The 24,972-nt window shown below is 52.1% G+C and overlaps 2 protein-coding genes and 1 long non-coding RNA gene across 5 annotated transcripts in view; 1 reads left to right on the top strand and 2 right to left on the bottom strand.

Annotated features, from left to right (window-relative positions):
- The window catches only part of TRMT11 (tRNA methyltransferase 11 homolog), a 32,926-nt gene extending 24,580 nt beyond the window's left edge, over positions 1-8,346 (bottom strand). For 2 of the 3 annotated variants that reach the window (XM_068168649.1, XM_068168648.1), the window contains exons 1-6: positions 8,256-8,346; positions 6,501-6,566; positions 5,692-5,765; positions 4,049-4,130; positions 3,862-3,954; positions 1,916-2,050 (exon numbers count right to left, since the gene is read on the bottom strand). In XM_068168649.1, the coding sequence (XP_068024750.1) occupies positions 1,916-2,050; positions 3,862-3,954; positions 4,049-4,130; positions 5,692-5,765; positions 6,501-6,566; positions 8,256-8,330 (525 nt within the window). In that variant the 5' untranslated portion in view covers positions 8,331-8,346. Of the gene's footprint in view, positions 1-1,915; positions 2,051-3,861; positions 3,955-4,048; positions 4,131-5,691; positions 5,766-6,500; positions 6,567-8,255 lie in introns of those variants that run through there. The other variant, XM_068168650.1, reaches the window with a different exon arrangement.
- Positions 8,347-8,479: 133 nt separating this feature from the next.
- Positions 8,480-14,285, top strand: LOC137456963 (uncharacterized). Its single transcript, XR_010991178.1, has 2 exons — positions 8,480-8,725; positions 12,176-14,285. It is a non-coding gene; the product is annotated as an uncharacterized lncRNA (long non-coding RNA).
- Positions 14,286-17,583: 3,298 nt separating this feature from the next.
- Positions 17,584-24,514, bottom strand: HINT3 (histidine triad nucleotide binding protein 3). The gene is made up of 5 exons (XM_068168652.1): positions 24,342-24,514; positions 23,328-23,445; positions 21,000-21,069; positions 20,062-20,188; positions 17,584-19,247 (listed from the first exon to the last, which is right to left on the bottom strand). The coding sequence occupies exons 1-5, from the start codon at positions 24,480-24,482 to the stop codon at positions 19,200-19,202; spliced, it is 504 nt and encodes a 167-aa protein (XP_068024753.1). The 5' UTR covers positions 24,483-24,514; the 3' UTR covers positions 17,584-19,199.
- Between the last annotated feature and the right edge of the window lie 458 nt (positions 24,515-24,972).

Here is a 24,972-nt window from a genome sequence, read left to right as displayed (position 1 = left end):
ACACCCAGGTGGGTCTGGAAAGTCTCCAGAGCAGGACACTCCACAACCTCTCTGGGCAGCCTGCTCCAGGGCTCCAGCACCCTCAAAGTGAAGAAGCTTCTCCTCCTGTTGAGATGGAACTTCCTAGGTTCCAGCTTAGACCTGTTGGTCCTTGTCTTACCACTGGGCACCACCAAAAAGAGGCTGGCATCTTCATCCTGACACCCACCCCTCAGGTCCTTATAGGCATTAATAAGGTATCATAGTATCAGTCAGGGTTGGAAGGGACCACAAGGATCAGCTAGTTCCAACCCCCCTGCCATGGGCAGGGACACCCCACACTAGAGCAGGCTGGCCACAGCCTCATCCAGCCTGGGCTTAAACACCTCCAGGGATGGGGCCTCAACCACCTCCCTGGACAACCCATTCCAGGGCTTCACCACTCTCATGGGGAAGAAGATCTCCTCTCAGCCTTCTCTTCTCCAGACTAAACAACCCCAGGGCTCTCTTCACAGGAGAGATGTTCAAGTTCCTTCATCATTGTAGCCTCTGCTAGACTCTCACCAGTAGATCCCTGTCAGTCCTCAATCAAGGAGCCCCAAACTGGACACAGCTACACCTTTACTTTGCTGTCTGCCATCTAAAATAGGACAGACTTCTTTCCAGGCAACAGACTGTCTTGGTTCAACACAGAGAGAGATTCTTCAAGACAGAGGGGGAATTCCTATGAAGTAGTAACAATCAGAGCCAAAAAAGAATCACCCCAACCCAATTCCTGGCAATTCAGACTTCAAATAACTCCCAATTCTGAGCAGCAGAAATGCAAGTGAACAGGAGCGAGCCCAGGCACATGCACATGGTGGAGGTCACACACAAGTTCCACCTTCCCTGGCTTCTCTCTCACACTCCCAATGTACATTTAGGACAGTGCTGACAGATCAGAATTCACTGGGGGGAGTACAAAAAACCCCAACAAACACAGACCAAATGCTAACATTTTTGACTTCCAGAATGTGTCAAAGAGGACCAAAGCAGCCTGGGAGAAAACATGTGCAAAAGCTCCTCCAGTGCTGTTCCCCCCAGCTCCAGCCAACACCAGGCTTACTGGGTAAACAAAACACACCTGCCTACTGTGCTCAGCTTGCTTTACTCATTGGCAAACACTTCAGGAATCCAGCACAGATGGGACAACAGCTGCAAGAGAACTGTAGAGTGGTTTGGGTTGGAAGGGACCTCCAAAGCTCATCCCTGCAGTCAGCAGGGACACCCTCCACTAGATCAGGTTGCTCAGAGCTTTGTTGAGCCTGACCTTGAAATATCTCCAGGGATGGGGCTTCAACCACCTCCCTGGGCAACCTGTTCCAGTCTTCCAGCACCCTCATGGTGCAGAACTCATTCCTAACATCCAACCTAAATCTGCTCTTCTCTCATTTCAAACCATTGTTCCTCATTCTATCACTTCAGGCCTTTGTAAAGAGTCCCTCTGCAGCCTTCTTGTAGCTCCCTTCAGGTACTGGCAGGCTGCTATGAGGTTGCCCTGGAGCCTTCTCTTCTCCAGGCTGAACCCCTCCAGCTCCCCCAACCTGTCCTCATAGCAGAGCTGCTCCAACCCCCTGATCATTTTTGTGGCCCTCCTCTGGACCCTCTCTATATTAAGAGTGGAGAAGGAGGAGGAGGACCAGGCTGGAAGAGACCTATCACCCAACACCAGCTAATCAACTAAACCATGGCACCAAGCACCCCAGCCAGTCTCTTCCTAAACACCTCTAGTGATGGTGACTCCACCACCTCCCTGGGCAGCACATTCCAAGGGCCAACCTCTCTTGCTGGGAAGAACTTCTTCCTAAATCAGGAGCAATTTTCTGAAAGAAGAACAATTTCCTACATGTAAAAGCTGACAAGACCTGAGGCAGGCAACACTCCCTCCCTCACTCACCCATCTACCAAAATACAGCTGGAAGGGCTCTTCTGGAACTTTATTAGGGTCCATTCCATAATCTTCCAGAATCCAGAAGATGTGCTCTGGGTTCTTTAAATTGACTTTTCCTTTGAATGGCAGAAATTCAAGGGCCTGTCCAAGAAACAGTGTGGGAGAGGGAGAGAGTCAGAGTTTTGCAGTATGCACCCCACTCAAACACAAAAGAAATTAAAACTGGGGGGAAAAAAAACCAACCAACCCAAACCAAAAACCAAACCCAAGCAAAAACCCCCAAACCCAAACCTGTAATGCCTAAACTCCCCAATTCCACTTGTGAGAAATGACAAATTAGTCCTGAAAGTACCTTCTCCATTCTCCATTTTCTCTGGATTTTCACAGATCCACAGAATGGTTTGGGTTGGAAGGCTGGGGAGAGGACTTGAGCACAGCCCTGTGAGGAGAGGCTGAGGGAGCTGGGGTTGCTTAGCCTGGAAAAGAGGAGGCTCAGGGGTGACCTCGTTGCCCTCTACAACTACCTGAAGGGTGTGTGTAGCCAGGAGGGGGTTGGTCTCTTCTCCCAGGCAACCAGCAGCAGAACAAGAGGACACAGTCTCAAGCTGTGCCAGGGGAAGTTTAGGCTGGAGGTGAGGAGAAAGTTCTTCCCAGAGAGAGTCATTAGCCATTGGAATGTGCTGCCCAGGGAGGTGGTAGAGTCATCATCCCTGGAGGTGCTCAAGAGGGGATTGGACGTGGCACTTGGTGCCATGGTTTAGTCATGAGGTCTGTGTTGATAGGTTGGACTTGATGATCCTCGAGGTCTCTTCCAACCTTGGCTATACTGTGATACTGTGGAAGGGACTTTTAAGATAGAATAGAATAAACCAGGTTGGAAGAGACCTTCAAGATCATCGTGTCCAACCTATCATCCAACACCACCTACTCAACTAACCCATGGCACCAAGCACCCTGTCAAGTCTCCTCCTGAACACCTCCAATGACAGCGACTCCACCACCTCCCCAGGCAGTCCATCCCAATGGGCAATCACTCTCTCTGTGTAAAACTTCCTCCTGACCTCCAGCCTGAACCTCCCCTGGCGCAGCCTGAGACTGTGTCCTCTTGTTCTGGTGCTGGCTGCCTGGGAGAAAAGACCAACCTCTGCCTGTTTACAACCCCCCTTCAGGTAGTTGTAGAGAGCAATAAGGTCACCCCTGAGTCTCCTCCTCTCCAGGCTAAGCAGCCCCAGCTCCCTCAGTCTCTCCTCACAGGGCTGTGTTCCAATCCCCTCACTAACTTCGTTGCCCTTCTCTGGACTCCTTCCAGCAAGTCAAGATCATCCAGTTCCAACCCCCTGCCATGGGCAGGGACACCTCCCACCAGCCCAGGTTGCTCAAGGCTTCATCCAACCTGGCCTTGAACACTTCCAGGGAAGGGGCATCCAGGACCTGCCTGGCCAACCTGTTCCAGGGTCTTACCACCCTCACTGCAAAGAATTTCTTCCTAATCTCCAGTCTCAGTCTCCCCTCCTCAAGATTCAATCCATTCCCTCTCATCCTATCACTCCCAGCCCTTCTACAAAGTCTCTCCCCAGCTCTCCTGTAGCCCCTTCAGGTACTGGAAGGCTGCTCTAAGGTCTCTCCAGAGCCTTCTCTTCTCCAGCCTGAACAGCCCCAATTCTTTCTCAGCCTGCCCCCATGGGAGAGCTCCTCCAGCCCTCTGCTCACCTTGGAGGTCTCCCCTAGAACCCATGTGCCTGGACATGGTCTGTTTCCAAACCCAAAATGTCAAAGCCATGAATTCTGAGGGAATTTTCATTCAGACTCAAAGACTTCATTCAGAGTTGAGAAGATGCAAGGGCATAAACTGCCTTCAGGAGACCCACACTGAGACACACTGATAGCACAGAGCAAGAACAACGTGAACAGGCTAAATCACATGTCAAAAGGTGCCTTGAACACCTACTTACATCTATCTTTTGTATCTTCTGTGCTTGGGTCAGTGTTTTGTTAAAGGTGTGGATATGAACTTTGTAAGTGGAGTCTGGCTGTAGATATGGGAGCTGGAAAACAGGCAAAGAGACTTTCCTTAGCACAGCTGCAGTGCCACCGAGTGTGAGACAGGAAGCAGGTTATGCAGACTCTGTACATGCATACCATCTTGTCCACTGGATAGCTCCTCAAAGCTGCATAGAGCTCCCCTGCAGATCTTCCATGACCCCACAGTTCAAATATAGATCTGAAATGACAAAGATTTTGAGAGGGCAATCACCCCAAAGTGACTACAGCCAGAGAGCCACACCTCGACTGTGCTGCTCACTCTGAACCACACCTCCAAGGGGTACCCCTCAAGCCTCACGACCCAGAGGTGTCATGGTAGGCAGACACCTCTGAAAGCCACCAAAGGCCACTGCAAGAATCACTCTTTGGCTCTTGGATTCTCTAGAGGGACCTCTGCTGCAGCTGAGGGCTCAGATACCAGCACTAGGAGGGTGGCACAAGGAATCCACTATCTTGCTGTTCCAAACTTGATGTTAATGCCTCACTGGCTTTGTCTTTTAATTCCATATCATTGCAAAGCAAGCCACTAACTAAATGGTATTCAAGGTGATGCTCCAACTCCTGGCTCTGCACCATTGCAAGACCCTGCACTGATCACACATGAGGTACAGAACATGGGCACACTACAGGCTCCAGCAACACCTCCTCAATTCTAGAGCTAACTGGAGGCTGTCTATTTTAAGAGCCCAATATAAAAATCAGTACTTTATATACACACTAGAGAACAGTTTTCCACCACCCACATTATCATTTACATTGTACAGCCAAAGATTGATTGGCCTCAATGGTCTTAAAGGTCTCTTAAAGCACAGTTGACCTCAATGGTCTTAAAGGTCTCTTAAAGCACAGTTGACCTCAATGGTCTTGAAGGTCTTTTTATGTGGTCCCCATCCACAAGAAGGGTCAGATAGAGGAACCTGGAAACTCCAGGCCAGTCAGCCTGACCTCAGTGCCAGGGAAAGTGATGGAGCACTTAATAATCATCCTGGCGGCAATAACTGCGCACCTGAAGGACAACCAAGGGCTCAGGTCCAGCCAGCATGGATTTAGGAAGGGCAGGTCCTGCCTCTCCAACCTGATCTCCTTCTATGATCAGGTTTCATTGTCATTGTGCCCTGTGCTCTGCTTTGGTTAGGCCACACCTTGAGTCCTGTGTCCACTTCTGGGCCCCTCAGTTTAAGAAGGACATTGAGAGACTTGAAGGTGTCCAGAGAAGGGCAAGGAGGCTGGGGAGGGGTCTGGAGCACAGCCCTGTGAGGAGAGGCTGAGGGAGCTGGGGTTGCTTAGCCTGGAGAAGAGGAGGCTCAGGGGAGACCTCATTGCCCTCTACAACTACCTGAAAGGTGGTTGTAGCCAGGTGGGGGTTGGTCTCTTCTCCCAGGCACCCAGCACCAGAGGACACAGTCTCAAGCTGTGCCAGGGGAGGTTTAGGCTGGAGGTGAGGAGAAAGTTCTTCACTGAGTGAGTTATTAGCCACTGGAATGTGCTGCCCAGGGAGGTGGTGGAGTCCCCATCCCTGGAGGCGTTCAAGAGGGGATAGGATGTGGCACTTGATGCCATGGTTTAGTCATGAGGTCTGTGGTGATAGGTTGGACTCGATGATCCTCGAGGCCTCTTCCAACCTTAGTTATATGTGATACTGTAAAGCACAGTTGGCCTCAATGGTCTTAAAGGTCTTTTCCAACCAAAATGATGCTGAGATTCTATTCTATGACTCTCTAGGATCTTTCACCTCTTACTTTGCACACACTGTCCTCTTCATTAGTCCCCTTGCCATCTCTTCTGAAGGAATACTGAGAATCCAGAATGGAGACTGAAATAAAGAGAGGATGAAAGTGATGCACATACCCAGCTGGAGGATGTCACATGAATTACACAGCTACATAACTCTGTTCAATAAAAAGCCAACCATGCCTGCTGAAGATGGGAACCAAACAGGAGTCTGTTAACTGTACAGAGAGCATGAGGACAGAACATTCAATTTGAGGTCAAACTGCACACTGAGCTTGAATGTCTGCAAAAATTCACCAGGCATTTCATTTTCCCAGCACACTTTTGACTGGGTAAAGGACTCTTATTTATGCTCCTCTAGATGATTAATCCTCTAAAGAGTCAAACCCCCTCGGTACATGCAAGCAGCAACTTAAAGCCAGAAGCTTTCTCTGACTGCACACTGAAGCCAGGCTCACACAACTTCCTAGCTTCACTCTTCCAGATGGGCTGCCTCTGATTTCGAGGCAAGCACCGAATTCCAGCTGCTGCTGAAGGATTTCCTGGCTTGGCTTGTTGTGAGAAAGGAGGAGATCCTCCCAGCAGATGGCACTGCTTCCTTTCACACTGTCTGAGACATCCCGAGGTGTGTGCCGTGCCTCTTTTACTCCATTCTGAATCTGGACTGAAACTGAGAATTGCTGAGGTTTGGAAGACTCCTCATTTGCCTAAGAAACATCATAATGTCTTCAGCTGCTCAGATTCAATGACAATGCATGCACCACAGAGGACACACTTGCATACCATACTCCAGGAAGGTATTTTGGTCCTCACTTACGTTGTCATGGATTTCCTGCTCACTGCTGAACTGTCCCCCATAAAGTGAGAGCAGAGATGTTATTTCCTAAGGGAAAAAACAAAGGTCAGGCCTTAAGAGAAGTAACTTCTGCTTAAAAGACAGAAAAAAACAAACCAACCAACAAGCAAGAGCATACCATGAATTCTAATGAAGAAATAGTGTGGCCAGCAGGAGCAGGGAGGTCATTCTGCCCTGTGCTCAGCACTGCTTAGGCCACACCTTGAGTCCTGTGTCCAGTTCTGGGCTCCTCAGTTTAAGAAGGGCATTGAGAGACTTGAAGGTGTCCAGAGAAGGGCAAGGAGGCTGGGGAGGGGTCTGGAGCACAGCCCTGTGAGGAGAGGCTGAGGGAGCTGGGGTTGCTTAGCCTGGAGAAGAGGAGGCTCAGAGGAGACCTTCTTGCTCTCTCCAACTCCCTGAAGGGAGGTTGTAGCCAGGTGGGGGTTGGTCTCTTCTCCCAGGCAACCAGCACCAGAACAAGAGGACACAGTCTCAAGCTGTGCCAGGGGAGGTTTAGGCTGGAGGTGAGGAGAAAGTTCTTTACCGAGTGAGTTGTTAGCGATTGGAATGTGCTGCCCAGGGAGGTGGTGGAGTCCCCATCCCTGGAGATGTTAAAAAATGGATAGAATATGGCACTTGGTGCCATGGTTTACTAGTCATGAGGTCTGTGTGACAGGTTGGATTTGATGATCTCTCAGGTCTTTTCCAACCTTACAGATTCTGATTCTATGCACTTGAACAGGTCTGCCTGAAGGTATTGTTAGGGAAACACTTGACATGCACCTCTCTGTCCATTAGAGACATCCTGCACTGCAACATTGGATGTCTGATGGTACCCCTCAGTATCTGACCTAACCAAGGACTGATTCCTGACCACGGAGCAGGGCTTCTCATCAACTAAGAAAGATGAATCACAGAACCTTATTCTACAGACACTTAACAACAAATGTGGACTTCAACAAACACCTTCAGCTGTTGTGATCCCACACCACAGAATCACAGAATGGTGAGGGCTGAATGGACCCAGAGAATGGACACGATGGTCTGACCAAAACAATTCTACTTTAAAGAGCCAGAGAAACAGGCCCTTAAAAACATTAGGAAGAAGCTAGAAACAGTAGGAAGAAGTTGTTCCCCATGAGGGTGGTGAGAGCCTGGCACAGGTTGCCCAGGGAGGTGGTGGAAGCCTCCTGCCTGGAGGTGTTTGCAGCCAGACTGGATGTGGCTGTGAGCAACCTGCTGTAGTGTGAGGTGTCCCTGCCCATGGCAGCGGGGTTGGAATTGGCTGAGCCTTGAGGTCCCTTCCAACCTTGACAATTCTATGATTCGGTAAACCCATTTCCCGCCCTCTCGCCCCGGTCTTAATTCCTTATTGGAGCCCCAGGTATTTGCTGGCAACCTCCCCCCGCCCCAAAGGCTCTTGCAATGGACCAGGAAAGCGCTTAAAGGCTCCGGGCAGCGGCTCCCCTGGGGCAGTAGGAGGGAGCCTGCGGCCGCGCCGAGGAGGTGAGCGGCAGCCCCGCACCCGGGGGGTCCCTTGCCGCAGGACACGGGGAGCTGCCAAGGGGCACCGGCTGCCCTTCGCCGCCGGCTGCCCCTGAACTCCGCCGCAGCCAGGCCGGCGGCCGCGCACAGCCGGGGCCGCGCCGCCCGGAGCTGCGCCTCGCCCGGCTCCCCGCCCGACTCCCCGCTGCCTGCCCGGCCCCAGCCCCGGCCCCGGCCCCGCGGGGCGCTCACCGGCAGGCGGAACTCGAGGTGCTCCTGGGCCAGCAGCAGCAGGTAGCGGGGCAGCAGCGGGGCGGGCAGCGCCATGTCCGGCCATCGCCCGCCTCCCCGGGCCGCATGCGCTGCCGGGCGGGCGCAGCGCCGCGGCGGGAGGAGCCTGGCGGGGGCCGGGCGCTGCGCTGTACTGTGCCGGTGCGCTGTGCCGGGCGCTGTGCCGGGCTGCAGCTGGCCCTGCCGTACCGCGGCTCTGCCGGCCGAAGCGGAGCTGAGGAGGGGTCTGGGCGGGTTGCACCCGTGGGCCACCTTGGGAGGCGCTTTCCAGCCCGCCCAGCGCTCGCCTCTTCTTTCTCACCTCCCTCCCAACAAGTTTCCCTCCCGGCGCCCGTGGAGCAGCTCGTTAAGCACCATTAACAATTAACAGAGGCCGGAGGAGCCGCGTTCGTTTTTCCGTGGGAAGGAGGTCAAGGCCGGCGAGGGAGCAGGTGGGGTGAGACACAGACCCCCAGGACAGGGGCTCCCCAGCAACGGGGGGAAGCAAAAGGAGGACAGGAGGGCTATTTTTTATTGCCAGTTTATGTTTTGTTCGATTTTCACCATCTAGAGCTGCTAGCTGTAACCCCTCCCCACTGCTTTCCCTGTTAGGCTGAGGTGAAGGGTTCAGTTCATCCAGATTTCGGTAAGCCTCTTGCTAGCACCAGACCGGCTCAGCCCTGACCTCATGCTCTGTGTTTGCTGGGCTGGTTTTTGGACAGGTTTTTTGGCGCTTCCTTTTGTTTTGTTGTCGTTTGTTTGGTTTTATAGATGACTAAGATAGTGCTTGTGAGCTGAGCACACTGCACGGGCCACCTCCAAAAGCTCATCCCGCAGCTTCTCCACTTCTCTCTTGCTCTGCTGCAACCCACACTGAGGTTTGGCAGTGGAGTCTTGGTGCTGCTGGTTGAGGAGCAAATAACTCCAACGCAAGCTGGCAGCTAAACGTGCAGTTTGCCAGAAGAGGAAGCAAAGGAGGGAGATGTGGAGCTGGGTTGTGCACCTCAGCGGCTGAGACCCAGCAATAAAGGCATTGCTGAGCTGCTGAGGGAGCCCCCGAGGCTGAGAGTGCTCACAGAATCGTGGGGTTGCTGAGAGAGTCAGGGGAAAGAGTCTGCTTTTGGTTTCCCATTCATGCTCGCTTTAGGTTTCTCAGCTGTGTGACTTCCACTTTAGAAACCCCTTAAGAGGGGTTATTGCTATTATTGTTTAAGCTTAATCTCTTTGAGACTGGCTTTCCCTTACTTTACCTGCCGAGCACTGCTGCTTGTTCTTTGAAGGTGAACACCTCTGTTTTCCAGTGATGCTGTTTTTCCTACAGAAGGGCTGAACTTGCAGCCCTGTTTCTTCCTGCTTTAGCCTGGAGGATCCGTGCACAGTCACTGACAGTCTGGTTGTGCTGCTCAGCGTAGTTTGGAAGTGGTGTGTATGTGTTAACAAGTGAGACTTGGAGGGTATCTGATCCTGACATAACAGCAAAGTGCTTTTCAGATGATGTGTCTGCAAACTGCCCTTGCGTTCCTGTGCTGCCACTGAGGAGAACCAAGCCATTTCTTGGCATGGATTTGGGGAGTCAGGACTGAATTACATAACTATTTGAGGAAGAACACTTACCCTTTTTTTAGCCTCTGGGGGAATTTTAAGCACACAAAACCTTATTCCACAGGTTGAAATGTCTCCAGGGTGCTAGAATTTTCTATTCAGAAAGAGTGATTGCCCATTGGAATGTGCTGCCCAAGGAGGTGGTGGAGTCGCTGTCATTGGAGGTGTTCAGGAGGAGACTTGATGGGGTGCTTGCTGCCATGGGTTAGTTGTTTAGGTGGTGTTGGATTAGTTGATGGGTTGGACACGATGATCTTGAAGGTCTCTTCCAACCTGGTTTGGTTTATTCTAAAATAAAGAAATGTTTATTGACTGTGACTTGCATGCTCTGCTGGGTCGTTCAGGGAGCTCTTGTCACTGCTCACAAGGTTTGTGTGCAACAGCATCAATGTATCTACCTGGGTGAATACCCTCACCTGAAGGGGGAAAAAAAACAACAAACCAACCACCCCAACAATGCTTTTAAAGTCTAGAAATACCTAATTTATCATCCAGTTACTAAATTGTTCAGAATTTGATGGCTGTCCACTCCCCTATAGAAAACCCTGCACTAATTCTCTGCTTTACAGTATCACTAAGGTTCTCTCTCTTTTATCTGCTTTTCTGTGAAGAAAAATACCAGCTCCACTAAATGTGCTCTGGGGAAGCTCTTCATTTGTGTAACTCAACAGGTTGAGGATGGGATCCAGCAAAGCCATAATTACAGGTGGATCCCTCTAGGTATAGAAGAGTCTGTCCCTAATTCATTACAATAATTACACGTTGCCTAGAGAGCCCATCACCTAATTGCAGGTAATTTGCGCCTGGAGCAGCTGGGCAGCTTTCGGCTCTCCAGTGCTGCCTGCCCCTGGGCTGGAGCTGGCAGAGCGGCTGTGCGGCAGAGCCTTTTAAGGCAGAACTATCCCTCCCGGGTTTGTCTTCTTGGCTAAACCGGCCCTTGCAGGCAGCTCCGCGCTCGCCGGCTGCATTTCTGCTTGCTTCTCTTCAGTGCCTGCTGAGGAAAAGCCTCCTGCTCCCGCCAGGGCTCAGACTTTCAGCTGCAGGTAGTGCTTTCCGTGCGTAATGGCTCCGGCGGTCTGTGGGAAGCCTGTCAGCAGAGCGAGGCTTTGTCCACCTTTAATCCGTGTGCGGGCAGAAGGGCTGCCCACCCCTGCAGGGGTTGGCGGCTGCCTCTTGGGGAAGGATTTGCTTTCTGGCCTGTCAGTAAGCCTGTGCTGGGCAGCGCCGGCAGGGCTGCGTGGGAAGGCTGCGGGTGCAAGGACCCAGTGCTTTACCAGGTGTCACTGCAGGAAGAGTAAGCGCTGTGCGCGGGGGTGTTACACGGAGGTGTGTGGGGACTGGGACTGGTGGCACAGTGATGCTGGGGCTGGTGGTATGGTAAGAGTGGGGCTGGTGGCACACTGTCTAGCCTTGTAAGCACAGCTCACTGCCCTACCTTGCAAAGAGCCTTCTGAATTTTAGTTAGCTTTTACCTTTTCCATAGAGGGCTCTGAGGAGACCTTATTGTGGCCTTCCAGGGGACATACAAGAAAGCTGGGGAGGGACTTTTGAGGGTGTCAGATAGTGATAGGACTAAGGGGAATGGAAAGAAAATAGAAATGGGTAGGTTCAGATTAGATGTCAGGAAGAAGCCTGGAGAGGAGGAGACTCAGGGGTGACCTTATTGCTCTCTACAACTACCTGAAGGGGGGTTGTAAACAGGCAGAGGTTGGTCTCTTCTCCCAGGCAGCCAGCACCAGAACAAGAGGACACAGTCTCAGGCTGTGCCAGGGGAAGTTCAGGCTGGAGGTCAGGAGGAAGTTTTATACAGAGAGAGTGATTGTCCATTGGAATGGACTGCCTGGGGAGGTGGTGGAATCGCCATCACTGGAGGTGTTCAGGAGGAGACTTGATGGGGTGCTTGGTGCCATGGGTTAGTTGATTAGGTGGTGTTGGATGGACGCAATGATCTTGAAGGTCTCTTCCAACCTGGTTTATTCTATTCTAGAGAAGTTCTTCACCATGAGGGACACTGGCACAGGTTGCCCGGGGAAGTTGTGGAAGCCTCCTGCCTGGAGGTGTTTGCAGCCAGGCTGGATGTGGCTGTGAGCAACCTGCTGGAGTGTGAGGTGTCCCTGCTCATGGCAGGGGGGTTGGAACTGGCTGATCCTTGAGGTCCCTTCCAACCCTGACAATTCTATGTAGAATTACAGGTGGACTTAATCTTCACCTTGTTAATGCCTTTTTCAGCAGCCTTGCCTCTCACCCAAGCAAAACACTTCCCCCAGTTCTCAGGCTGCTTTGTTGTTCTTCCTTCACAGCTGCCCCAGCGCACCGAGGAACTGCAGCCACCACCCGGCAGCGATTCGCTTCCCGCCCGAGCGCCGTGACAGACTCTCAAGACATGGAGGAAGAGAAAGGGCAGGGTGCTAAAGCTACCAGCGCTGTGGGTGACCTGAGGAAAAGCTGGCAGAGCTGGGCAGAGGATCACATCGAGTACCAGAGGAAGAACCCTTTCAGCAGCAACGACAGGCTGGCAGCAAAACCTGGGCACGCTCCCAGAGGAGATCCCGCCTACGGGAGACCACCGGAAGGGTCTCGGACAGAGCAGAGAGGGAAAGATGCTCACTCACACGTGGGGAAGGAGGTTGAAGAGCTGTGCCTGATCATTAGGAGGACTGGGCAGGTGGGAGAAGATGGCCACGTGAGTGTGACCTTTGGGCAGCTGTTTGAAACGTACGTGACGATTTCCAATAAAGTGGTGGGAATCTTGTTAAGAGCCAGGAAACATGGGCTGGTTCATTTTGAAGGTGAAATGCTCTGGCAAGGCAAAGATGATGATGTGCTCATCACTTTGCTACAGTAAGGATTTGCCCTCCAAGGAATTCTGCTGAATGCTGCATTTGGAGGGGGGGAGAACCCCCAAACTTTATCTAGATGCCATCTCGAACGAGGTTTTCGTTGCAGGATTCCAACACTTCTTACCTGGGACAGGAGCAGCAGAGAAAATGAGTGAGAAGGGTTAAAAGATATGTGTTTTTTTTGTCAAGCTGGTAGAGATCTGGGCAGAAATCACAGAGAATGAACTATTCCACCCTGCTGCCCTTGGATTGTCCTTTATTAGCACCTACCACCAAGTACTCCACAGTTCTTCAGCTCACTCCACAGCCTTCCTGCTGTAGGTCACTGATGGTGTCAGTGAGTAACTTGCTACTGTACAACACTGATCCTTGCAGCTTGTGAAACACTTGCTGAGGGGATATGGGGGTGGGGGGAAACTTTGATTTATAAACCATGGAAATTAAAGCTTTGCTGGGAATGAATGCACTGAAAAAAACCCCACACAAGAGCCCTGGTAATGTAGCAAAGGTTGAGAGGATTTTTTCCTGTGGTGAAAGGGAATACATGGAAGTGATTTTCAGGAAGCAGATGAAAATCCCCACACCTGTAGAAGTAGGGCAGCAAGGATCTTTGTTGGTCCTAAGTTGGTTGTAGGCTGTGTGGAGCTGGGAGAGGTGCACCAGTCCTGCTATTCAACAGTTTCTTCTCAGCATCAAATCTTCTCCAAAGCTTCTGTCTCTTCTTGTTCTTTGTCCTGTCTCACACCGTTTCTACCTGCTCTCCTAATGCTGTGTCATGCCCTGGAAGGGCACAGAGCTCTGCAGCCTTTTTGGTGAAGTCAGCTGTATGCCTTGAGAGCAAGTGGGGTGCCACAATGTGAAGATGTAAAAGACAACAGAAACTGTTCAGGGGGGCTCTGTGCAGTCATGGAGGGGGGAAGCAACCTTCTTTCTCTTCTTTCACTCAAATGTAGCAAGGCTGTTAACAAGAGGAGAGAGGAGCTCCTGGAGTGCTAAATCCAGAAATGAAAGTCTGGGGGTGCAGCTGAGGCAGGGCTGTGCTTTCAGAGCACACCTCTGTGCTCCCCAAAGCAGGACTAAAAGTAATCAGCTCATTAAAAGGGAGATCAAAAGATGGCCAACAACCATTTCCTTCAGGCTTCTTGCAGGGGAAGAATGATTAAAGGAACCCAAAGACAAGAACCATTGCTTATATACAACAGCTGGAGCAAGGCTCTTAAAAGGTGACCAGGACCTGTACTGACAACAGTTCCCACCAAGACAATAGAGGTTTATTGCTCTACTTACAGAGCTTTTCACTAGGGCAAAGAAAAACTTGGCTGTGCTGTTAACTCCACTACTTGAGGGGTCTTGAAAGTGAGAGCCTCTTTTGCCTCAGAAGGATACTGAGATGGATCAGGTTCATCACTTCTATTACAAGTGGTCAATTATTTTGTGCTGTATGTAAAGGAGAACTGCTTAGGCAAACCAAGAGAGCATTCTCCTATGCTCTTTGCCACTTCTGTCTCCTGTGCATCACAAGGAGCCTGGTGACTGAGCAAATAAAAACACACAGGTGGTTTTTTTGTTAGCCCTCTGCCTCCTTTTCTGAGTGAAGAGACAATGAAAGTAGAAAAGAAGGGAAGAAATGAGTGTACTGAAATTGGGATGTCCAGGGGAGAGGGGAGCCAGATGGAGGAGGAAACAAAGGGTAGGACATTGAGACTCATGAAGGTGTCCAGAGAAGGGCAAGGAGGCAGGGGAGGGGTCTGGGGCACAGCCCTGTGAGGAGAGGCTGAGGGAGCTGGGGTTGCTTAGCCTGGAGAAGAGGAGGCTCAGGGGAGACCTCATTGCTCTCTACGACTACCTGAAGGGAGGTTGTAGCCAGGAGGGGGTTGGGCTCTTCTCCCAGGCACCCAGCACCAGAACAAGAGGACACAGTCTCAAGCTGTGTCAGGGGAGGTTTAGGCTGGAGGTTAGGAAGAAGTTCTTCCCAGCAAGAGAGATTGGCCATTGGAATGTGCTGCCCAGGGAGGTGGTGGAGTCCCCATCCCTGGAGGTGTTTAAGAAGAGCCTGGATGGGGTGCTTGGTTGAGTTGATCAGATGGTGCTGGGTGATAGCTTGGGCTTGATGATCTCAAAGGTCTTTTCCAACCTGGTTAACTCTATTCTAATACAGAAGGATGTCAAATAACACACCAGCCTGATGGGAGGTGTTGCCAAGGGATATTTAGTGACACAGCACAGAATCACAGGATTGTTTTAGTTGGAAAAGCCCTTGAAGATCTTAGAGTCCAACCATTCTCTAGCTCTACCAATCTGGTGATAAACCCTGGCCCTCAGCACAGGCTCAAGCTGCACCAGGAGAGGTTTAAGCTGGAGGTGAAGAGAAAGTGCTTCCCAGAGAGAGTTGTTAGCCATTGGAATGTGCTGCCCAGGGAGGTGGTGGAGTCCCCATCCCTGGAGGTGTTCAAGAGGGGATTGGATGTGGCACTTGGTGCCATGGTCTAGTCATGAGGTGTTGGGTGACAGGTTGGACTTGATGATCTTTGAGGTCTCTTCCAACCCTGATGGTTCTGTGAGATGACAGCAGGTTGTTTTTTAAGCAGCACTTTGCTGTTTCCACTTCTGTCAGATTTCAAAGACCAATTTCACTGCTTTGCTCCTGGAGAAAACTTCCCAATAAGCTTGAGGAGCTGTTTCCAATTTAATCACAGTGGAAATGCTGTCAGGAGTCAAAACCACCCCCTTGTTTAATTGCTACTCTACACTTAACAGCATTGTCTGTGCCTGGGTGTGACAGTTCAGGCTTTCAGAGGGGCAGGTGCCACTTCAGCACAGAAGTGTTATTCTCTGGGTTTGCAGCAGGTTGGGAGTTTATGTAAAACCACTGAGCAAAAGAGGACAACTACAGCTTTGTCATTCCCAACCATGCAGCCAAAAAGCAGCTTTTCTCAGGACTAATACTGGATCAAAGCACAACACAGCCAGGAGCAGTGGCTAAGCAACTCTCCTTTGCTTCTCCAGCCTCTTGCAGGGTAAAGGGCTGCAGAGTTCACTCTTGAGAGTGTTTTAGTGATCTTTGCTCACTGCAAAGCTCTGCAGAGGGTTCTGGAAGCTTTAAAATGCTGCTGTAGAAGAGGGTGGCACAAGGGAGGCTGCAGACTGCTGCTGCCCAGGGCCAGGCAGCAATTCTGACACATACTCCAAGCACCAGGCTTTCCAGAAAGCACTTCTTCACCTCATTACAAAACTGATCTGCTTGTCAGTGCAGGAGGAGAATCAGACACTAATGAAGGGCTGAGCATTCATCTCAGTCCTGAATGGGGCTGTGGAATGCAGGGCTCTTTGGGCTGGTCTGAGGCCTCCCTGCTGTTGTCAGACAAGCTGCAGTTCCCTCTTGTTCATGAGGAAGGCTCTGGAAGCCAAATGATACTCTCATTTTGCCTTTCCAGCCTTGCTGTCATTAGTGGGTCCATCAAAGTTGGCCTTTGTGGTTCTGTGTACACCTGACAAGGCACAAGGTCTGGCTGGGATGGAGGTAATGTTCTTCAGAGCAGCCCAGAAGGTGCCATGCTCTGGGTCTGTGCCTGGAGCAGCACTGGTAACACATCAGAGCTGTGGTGCTGGCTGAGCAGTGCTGGCTGAGCAGTGCTGGCACAGGGTCAAGGACTTTTCATCAGATGGGCAGAGTCCAAGGGCATGAGACTGAACACATCCAAGTGCCAGGTTCTGCACATTGGCCACAGCAACCCCAGGCAGTGCTACAGGCTGGGGTCAGAGTGGCTGAGAGCAGCCAGGCAGAGAGGGACCTGGGGGTGCTGGTTGATGGTAGGCTGAACATGAGCCTGCAGTGTGCCCAGGCAGCCAGGAGGACCAATGGCATCCTGGCCTGCATTAGGAACAGTGTGGCCAGCAGGAGCAGGGAGGTCATTCTGCCCCTATACACTGCACTGGTTAGGCCACACCTTGAGTACTGTGTCCAGTTCTGGGCCCCTCAGTTTAGGAAAGATGTTGAGTTGCTGGAAGGTGTCCAGAGAAGGGCAACAAAGCTGGGGAGGGATTTGGAACACAGCCCTGTGAGGAGAGGCTGAGGGAGCTGGGGTTGCTTAGCCTGGAGAAGAGGAGGCTCAGGGGAGACCTTCTTGCTCTCTCCAACTCCCTGAAGGGAGGTTGTAACCAGGTGGGGGTTGGTCTCTTCTCCCAGTCACCCAGCATCAGAACAAGAGAACACAGTCTCAAGCTGTGCCAGGGGAGGCTTAGGCTGGAGGTGGGGAAGAAGTTCTATACAGAGAGAGTGATTGCCTATTGGAATGTGCTGCCCAGGGAGGTGGTGGAGTCACCATCACTGGAGGTGTGTAGGAGGAGACTTGACAGGGTGCTTGGTGCCATGGGTTAGTTGATTAGATGGTGGTGGTTGATGGGTTGGACTCGATGATCTTGAAGGTCTCTTCCAACCTGGTCTATTCTATCCCCCTCTATTCTGTCCCCCTCTATTCTGTCCCATTCATCCTGCTCTGCTCCTCCACTGGGCAAGAAGCTGGGAGAGGGTACAGCCCTCACAGCAGGCACACACTGACCAGCAGGGATACTCCATGCCATACAGTGTCATGCTGAAGAATGAAAGGCAGGAGATGGGGCTCTCTGGGGCTGGATGGGGGCAGCCTTTGCTGCTGGCCTGCTTGTGGGAGGTCATGGGTGATCACCTTTGCCATACCTTGGGTTTTGCTTTCATCTTTCCTTCATTTATCAAACTGCCTTCCTCTCCACCCAGGAGTTCTCTGTCTTCTCCCATTCTCTCTCCCCTCCTGCTGTGGTGAGGGGTGAAGAATGAGCAAAAGGCTATCCAGGGTCAATCCCCACAGCCAACTACTCCAGTGCACTGGAAGATCATTCCAAGATTAGCCTTTATTCTGCTTGCTTATTAATCCCTTTTTGACAACAGTTCATGTTGGCTCTTTAAATATTACATCTCTCACTTGACTACAGTTACATAAATTAATTACAGATCAGAGCACATACCCAGGATTAACTCCTGAAACAGCTTAATGTTCAGACATTTCACAAAGCCAGGAGCCAGCTCAAACCTCCTCATCCATTGCACAGCAGCAGTCAAAGTGCAGTGGCTTCAATTCAAACTCAATGAAAACCCTACAGGGCTGCAAACAACAGGGAAGGGGACACCAGGAACAAGGGCTGGGAGAGTTGTGAACTCTTTAGAATAGGAAATGTTGTTCTTCAGAGCACTGTGAGCTTTCTAAAGCCTTGTGGGTAGTGTGCTGCAAGAATGCTACAGTGCATTGGGCCACTAAGGCAACAGGTGCTGGAGCAGTGGAAAGCACTGAGAAGAGTAAGTTTGGGGAAGCTTGCAGGTGCACCAGACCACCACCACCTCAGCTGCATCTGGCCAAGGACCCTTGGGATAGTTTGGCAGCCAGAGACAGAAGCAAGCAAATCCAGTCTCTGTTTTCTGGAGTCTGAATTTCCAGCCTGCCTTAATATGGTACTGAAAGCCAAAGCATTGCCCAGCAGAGCTGGACAGCCAAGGCCAATGTGCAACCAGCTCCTTAAGCAACCCAACATGTCCCAGTTTTGGGCTGAGTCCCTGCTATCCCAAATTCCAATCACACTGCTGTTATGCAAGCCTGCACTGAAGACCTATTTCTCCTCTGACTTCATTCCAAAATCAGATCTAGCCAAGCCCTTTGTAAGCTCCAGGGGAGTTGCAGTGACAACAGTGTCAGAACCATCTGAAACACTTGGTTGGTTTTTTCCCTGCCATCATGCAGGAGAGTAGACATTAATAAATGAACTAAAGATCAACTCCTCTGAGCTCTTCATTGTTTTTGGCTAACACACAGACAACATCATGCACATCAGGGGGAAACAACCCTCAAGTCCAGCAGCCAGCCCCTTACACACTGTGTTGGATGTTCTATTGCATTTCACCTTGGGCACTTAGTGTATGAACCTTTACTGTCTCCCTGGTGTGCAACTGAGAGAGGTAATGAAGTGGGTTAGTCTGTAGGGTACCTTCAGCAATGTAGCTGCTCCCAGCCAGGTGTAAGGATCAAACACAGGTGGGAAATGTCAGTGTTTTACACCCCAGGAGAATGCACCTCTCAAACCAAAGCTGGATTCCACCACAAGCATTGCCTGCTGTCAGTGGTAACTTACTGCCTTGGTAGCAAGGCATCCTGCTGTGACACCCTGCCCTCTTACTACTGGGCAAAGTTCCCTGCCTGTGTGCATGGATTCTGTCTGTACAGGCACACAAACATAAAATCAGAGTTAAAATACATCACCTTCATGGCAGAGAAGTCCACAGGCTGAAGTATCCCAACGAGAGTGTCAGCAGAGTGGCAGCCACATAACCTCTGTGCATTTCCTCATAAGGAACTAAAGCTTTTTTTATCCTGGTGTATTATTGGCAACATCAAACTGTGCAACCTTAAATCAGAGTTCAAAGAACCAGCTGGCTGGTGACAAAGGGCTCAGAGTGCTCTCAGCTGGCAGCATTTGTAGTTTGCAGTCGCTCAAGGAGTTGTTCAGCCTGCGGAAGACAAAGCAGTGCAGCACAGAGTCACCAAGGTTGGAAGAGACCTCAGAGATCATCAAGTCCAAGCTGTCACCACAGACCTCATGACTACTAAACCATGGCTCCAAGTGCCACATCCAATCCCCTCTTGAACACCTCCAGGGATGGGGACTCCACCACCTCCCTGGGCAGCACATTCCAATGGCTAACAACTCTCTCTGGGAAGAACTTTCTCCTCCCCTCCAGCCTAAACCTCCCCTGGCACAGCTTGAGACTGTGTCCTCTTGTTCTGCTGCTGGTTGCTTGAGAGAAGAGACCAACCCCCACCTGGCTACAACCTCCCTTCAGGTAGTTATAGACAGCAATGAGGTCTCCCCTGAGCCTCCTCTTCTCCAGGCTAAGCAACCCCACAACTCCCTCAGCCTCTCCTCGTAGGGCTTGTGCTCAAGGCCTCTCCCCAGCCTCAACTACCCCTGGAGCTTCAGTTCCCTGAAAGTTCCATCACAGCTGAGTATGTCCTTCTAAACTGAAGTATCAATACTTGTCAGGTGTCCTCAGAGGAGCATCACACTAGCCTAAGCTAGCCATCAGACTCAGAAGTCCTGTGCTGTCTGTTGCTGGCACTCCCTTCCCCCTAATACCCATAAACATGAAGGGTTTTCCCCTTGTGGTTTTTCAGATGCAAAACATACCTCATTAACAATGAATGACAAAAGCAATCACTCAAAAGACTTTTTGGACCCAGGTAAAGTGTTAGAAAGGCATCCCATGTTCAGCCTGTGATTGAAACCCCCCCCCCCCCCCAGACTCTCACCTGCGTTGTGCTTACCGTGATAAACCAGTAGGAATTGAGCTTGTAATAGAGTCTGGATAAGAACCCCAGCTGGCTGGCTGGGGCCAGGACATGGAGATGCAAGTGGGCTATGGAGCAGAAGGGAGGCCAGTGAAAACCCATCCTTCAGAACAGGAAAACAAGGGGAAAAAAATGCTGGTGATGTTAATTGAGGAAGGAGTAGAACACCACAAGCTATTTAGTGGGATCAACTGACTGAACTGCTCCTGGCACTCCTTGGCCACAAAGGCAGGAACAAAACCTCTGCCCTGCAGGCACACATTTCCTTTCATTATGCTCTCAGGGAGCCTCTTCCTAAGCCCATTAACTTCCCCCCTCACACCTCTGTATTTAAGATACACTCTGTGAAAGAGGAAGCTTTAGAACAGCAAATGGCTCCTCTCCAGTCTTCAGTTGGAAAGCCAACTCTCAGCAGATGAATGCAGCTCCTGCCTGACCTCATGATGAAGGCTCAGCTCCCTGTACACTCTTTAAACAATGCTATAAATTGCTTTGGCTGTCTAAGGCAGTGGGCTTAAAGCAAAAGGTGCAGCACTGCAATCAGATGGAGGCAGAAACACAAAGCAGTGGCCTGCCTGGAGAGCAGAAGTCTGCCTCTCCTCTGGAACTGAGCATTTGCAGCATGTAATTGAAGAGCAGCCTGTTAGACAAGCTGTCTGAAGGCCCTTCCTGTCCCCTGATGTGGTCAAGAAAGAGCCTCCATAGCTAGAATGCAACCTGCCCTGGATATCCATCAGGAAAAGGGAGCTTATATCCAATGCCAGCACATCCCACCCACGAAGTCCTACAGCAAGTGAACTCAGGCCCCATTTCTTCAGTAAATCCTGCTGCAGTTGCTGCCACCAGCTCCACAGTGGCCTTCTGAAAAGTCAAAATCACACTCAACACACAGAGAGAAGGCTTCAGTTCCATACCTTACATCACTCAAGTCACTAACATCATTCCTCTGGAGGACAGCTTTTCCAACTTCCATCATTCTCTTCACTGTGAAAGACAAATTTCCTTTACTCTTTCAGCAGGGTTTTCCACATCAAATGCCCTCAAGTGATGATTTCAGAAAGGTGTTCTTCAGAGTACTAGCTTCAACAAAACTCATCACACCAAGATCACACCCATGGGTTTTTCAGCATATAAATCATGTCAGGACTCTTAATCAACCAAGAGTATCAAGATCAACACTGTCCTGCACCACATCCTGGGCTCCAGGCTGGTGACACATGGGTGTGATGGGTGACCACTAGATGGATAAGGAACTGGCTTGATGGATGCACCCAAAGAGTGGCTGTCCATGGCTCCATGTCCCAGGGGAGGCCAGGGACAAGCAGAGTCCCTCAGGGATCAGTCCTGGGACCAGGCTTGTTCAACATCTTGGTGGGTGCCATGGACAGTGGCACTGAGTGCACCCTCAGCAGGGTTGCTGATGACACCAAGCTGTGTGGTGCAGCAGACAGCTGGAGGGAAGGGATCCATCCAGAGGGAGCTGGACAGGCTGGAGAGGTGGGCACAAGCCAACCTCAGGAGGTTCAACAAGACCAAGGGCAGGGTCCTGCAGCTGGGTGGAGGCAACCCCAGGCACAAATCCAGGCTGGGCAGTGACTGGCTGGAAAGCAGCCCTGAGGAGAGAGACTTGGGGGTGCTGGGGGAGGAGAAGCTCACCAGGAGCTCTCAGTGTGCACTTGCAGCCCAGAAAGCCAATCAGCTCCTGGGCTGCAGCAGGAGAAGTGTGGCCAGCAGGGCAAGGGAGGTGATTCTCCCCCTCTCAGCCTCTCCTCACAGGGCTGTGCTCCAAACCCCTCCCCAGCTTTGTTGCGCTTCTCTGGACATGTTCCAGCAACTCAACTTCCCTCCTGAACTGAACTGGACACAATAAAGAAGAAATTTCTTCACTGAAAGGGTTCTCAAAGCCTGGCACAGGCTGCCTGGGGAGGTGGCTGCATCCCCATCCCTGGAGGGGTTTCCAAGAGGCAGAGATGTGGTGCTGAGGGCCATGGTTTAGCCCCAGCCTTGGCAGACTTAGGGGATGGTTGGACTCCATGATGTTAAAGGCCCTCTCCAACTGCAACCATTCTATGATTCAATATTCTAGAGTTTTCTCTTCTCCAAAATGAGTGAAATTCACTGGAACACCATCTCCCCCATTTGCTCTGAGAGATAACACAGCACTTGAAATACACCTCTTGACATGACCCTTTTATAACCCCCCCAATGTAAATGTGCACACACACCTCAGAGAGCACAACAAAGCAGCAGATAAACGCTTCCCAAAACAAAGCTGCAGTTCCACCACAGCCCAGAGGCCTCTCCACTCCGTGCAAACAAAAGAGATCTCACACCCCAGTGCCACGTGTTTCTAGAGCTGCACAAAGGCCCTGTGCTGTTCCAGAACAGCAGAGAGGCTCCCAGGAAGCCTGCACTGACTCCCACCATCTCTGCCCACAGAATTAACCAGGTTGGAAAAGACCTCAGAGATCATCAAGTCCAAGCTATCACTCAACACCATCTAATCAACTAACTCACAGCACCAAGGGCCTCATCCAGCCTCTTCTTAAACACTTCCAGGGATGGTGACTCCACCTCCCTGGGCAGCTCATTCCAGTGGCAAATCTCTCTTGCTGGGAAGAATTTCTTCCTAACATTCAGCCTAAACCTCCCCTGGCACAGCTGGAGACTGTGTCCTCTTGTTCTGGTGCTGCTTGCCTGGGAGAAGAGACCAACCCCCACCTGACTACAGCCTCCCTTCAGGGAGTTGGAGAGAGCAACAAGGTCTCCCCTGAGCCTCCTCTTCTCCAGGCTAAGCAACCCCAGCTCCCTCAGCCTCTCCTCACAGGGCTGTGCTCAAGGCCTCTCCCCAGCCTCCTTGCCCTTCTCTGGACACATTCAAGTCTCTCAATGTCCTTCTTAAACTGAGGAGCCCAGAACTGGACACAGGACTCAAGGTGTGGCCTAACCAGTTTACAACCTTGACCAAACAGTGTTCAGAGATGCAAATGAGTTAACAACACAGAATGTAAGATGGAATGGAATGGAATGGAATGGAATAAACCAGGTTGGAAAAGACCTTCAAGATCATCAAGTCCAACCTATCACCCAGCACCATCTAATCAACTAAACCATGGCACCAAGCACCCCATCCAGTCTCTTCCTAAACACCTCCAGTGATGGTGACTCCACCACCTCCCTGGGCAGCACATGTCCATGGGCAAACGATTTCCTTCAAGCCAAAGGCAGACTTGCAGCCTCACCTAGTGGTATGTGCTCTGTCTTCAGCGTTTTGCAGTTTCCCAGGTGCTCCACCGGCACCACCAGGTAGTGATGGGGGGCACCAGGTTTGATATCCTTAAAGCAGACAAGGTCTTCATACTGAGGGGGAAAAAAAAGGATGCAAACATATTAAATCGATGAAGATATCGGCAAAGAGAGGATAACGAAGTGTCTGCTCCATGTCTGCAGGCTGGATGAGGCTCTGGGCAGCCTGATCTAGTGTGGGGTGTCCCTGCCCATGGCAGGGGGGTTGGAACTAGATGATCCTTGTGGTCCCTTCCAACCCTGAATGAAACTATGAAACTATAAAATCTCGGTGTGATGCTTATGGTCGTACTGGAAGCAGCTAGCAAAGAACCGAGTTTTCTGGAGGCAGCCTATGGAAAAATTTGTAAGCACCGCTTGTGTCCTCGGTTGGCCTTCTGCAGTCAGGGCTCCTCGGTGCCAGCTTTGACGTTTTGAGCTGCTGTGCCCACATTTAAGGCCGGCAGGGTATTTTCCTTCTGACCGACGTCTGCCTCCCATCCCCAGCGGAGCCGAAGATCCCTACGGCTCCCGCAGCGCGGCCAAGCCTTTGGAAGCGACGCTGCCCCGGAGCCGGCAGCCCCGGAGCCGGCAGCCCGAGCAGCCCCGGAGCCGGCAGCCCCGGAGCCTGAGCAGCCCCGGCAGCCCCGGAGCCGGCAGCCCGAGCGGCCCCGGAGCCGGCAGCAGGGCTCCCCCGCCCATGCCCTCGGGAAGCTCCTCAAGCTCTTCCCCTTCTCCCGGAACCCTGCTGCCCCTCCAGGCCCCGGCACCGGGACCCGCGGCGCAGGAGCTCTCGCACCAAGGCGGCGACAGCCGGGGTTCGCCTCTTCCTTGCAAACCAGCACCAAGCACCCCTGCAGGCCACCAAGCACCCCGCAGGCCGCCAAGCGCGGCGGAGCCGGCCCGGCCCGACCCGCAGCGCCGGGAGGGCGGAGGAGGCCGGCGGCGAAGGCCGCGGAAGGCTCGCTCACCTCGCTGGGGAACAGCGCCGTGCCCGGCTCCTCCCGGCGAGCGATCCTGCAGAACACGCACTTGCGGTCGTAGCCGCCGCCGCCGTTCCCGGCTTCCTTCCCTTCGGCGGCTGCGGCGCCCGCAGCCCCCTCCCCCGCCATGGCCCCGGCCCCCAGCCTTAGCCGCTCCTGGCCGCCGCCTCTCGCCCGCCGGCTCTCATGCGTCCGCCCCCTAGCGGCGGAACAAGTAGGGGCGGGGCAGCGCCCTTGCGCGCAGGCGGCCAGCGGCCAATACCCTGCATAAGCACCGCCTGCGCCGCTAGGCGGCGCGCTGGGACCGCGGGAGCGCCCCCTGCTGCCTCGCGGCTCCGGCAGGCATGGCCCTGGGACTGCCCTCACCCCTTCCTTCCTCCAAGCCAGCAAGCGACTCCAGCAGGTTGCTTAGAGCCCCGTCCAACCTGACCCGCGATGGTAGCAGGGATCACAGAATCATTTCGGATGAGAACACCTTGAAGGTCACCCAGCCAGCCCAACCCTTCTCTACCTCTGCCAAGGCTGGTGCTAAACCGTGGCCCTCAGCACCGCACCTCTGCCTCTCAAACACTGGGGGGATGGGGGGGTTAAAAATGCATTGCCTTCAGACCGAGCAATT

Source organism: Melanerpes formicivorus, unplaced genomic scaffold (genome assembly GCF_026170545.1).
Source record: "Melanerpes formicivorus ecotype bairdi unplaced genomic scaffold, bMelFor1.0.p_v2 SCAF_146, whole genome shotgun sequence".
Taxonomy (NCBI): Eukaryota; Metazoa; Chordata; class Aves; order Piciformes; family Picidae; genus Melanerpes; species Melanerpes formicivorus.
Note: the sequence above shows the minus strand (reverse complement) of the source record. Positions and strands in the feature narration are given on the sequence as shown.

Bases quoted from the DNA above. Each gene is read 5' to 3' on its own strand.
- HINT3 (XM_068168652.1), bottom strand. From the start codon at position 24,482: ATGGCGGGGGAGGGGGCTGCGGGCGCCGCAGCCGCCGAAGGGAAGGAA. The intron at 20,189-20,999 runs GTATGGAACTGA...CCTGTTCTGAAG, and splicing joins AGTGACTTGAGTGATGTAAG to GATGGGTTTTCACTGGCCTC. The intron at 19,248-20,061 runs GTAAGCACAACG...TGTCTTCCGCAG, and splicing joins ATTCCTACTGGTTTATCACG to GCTGAACAACTCCTTGAGCG.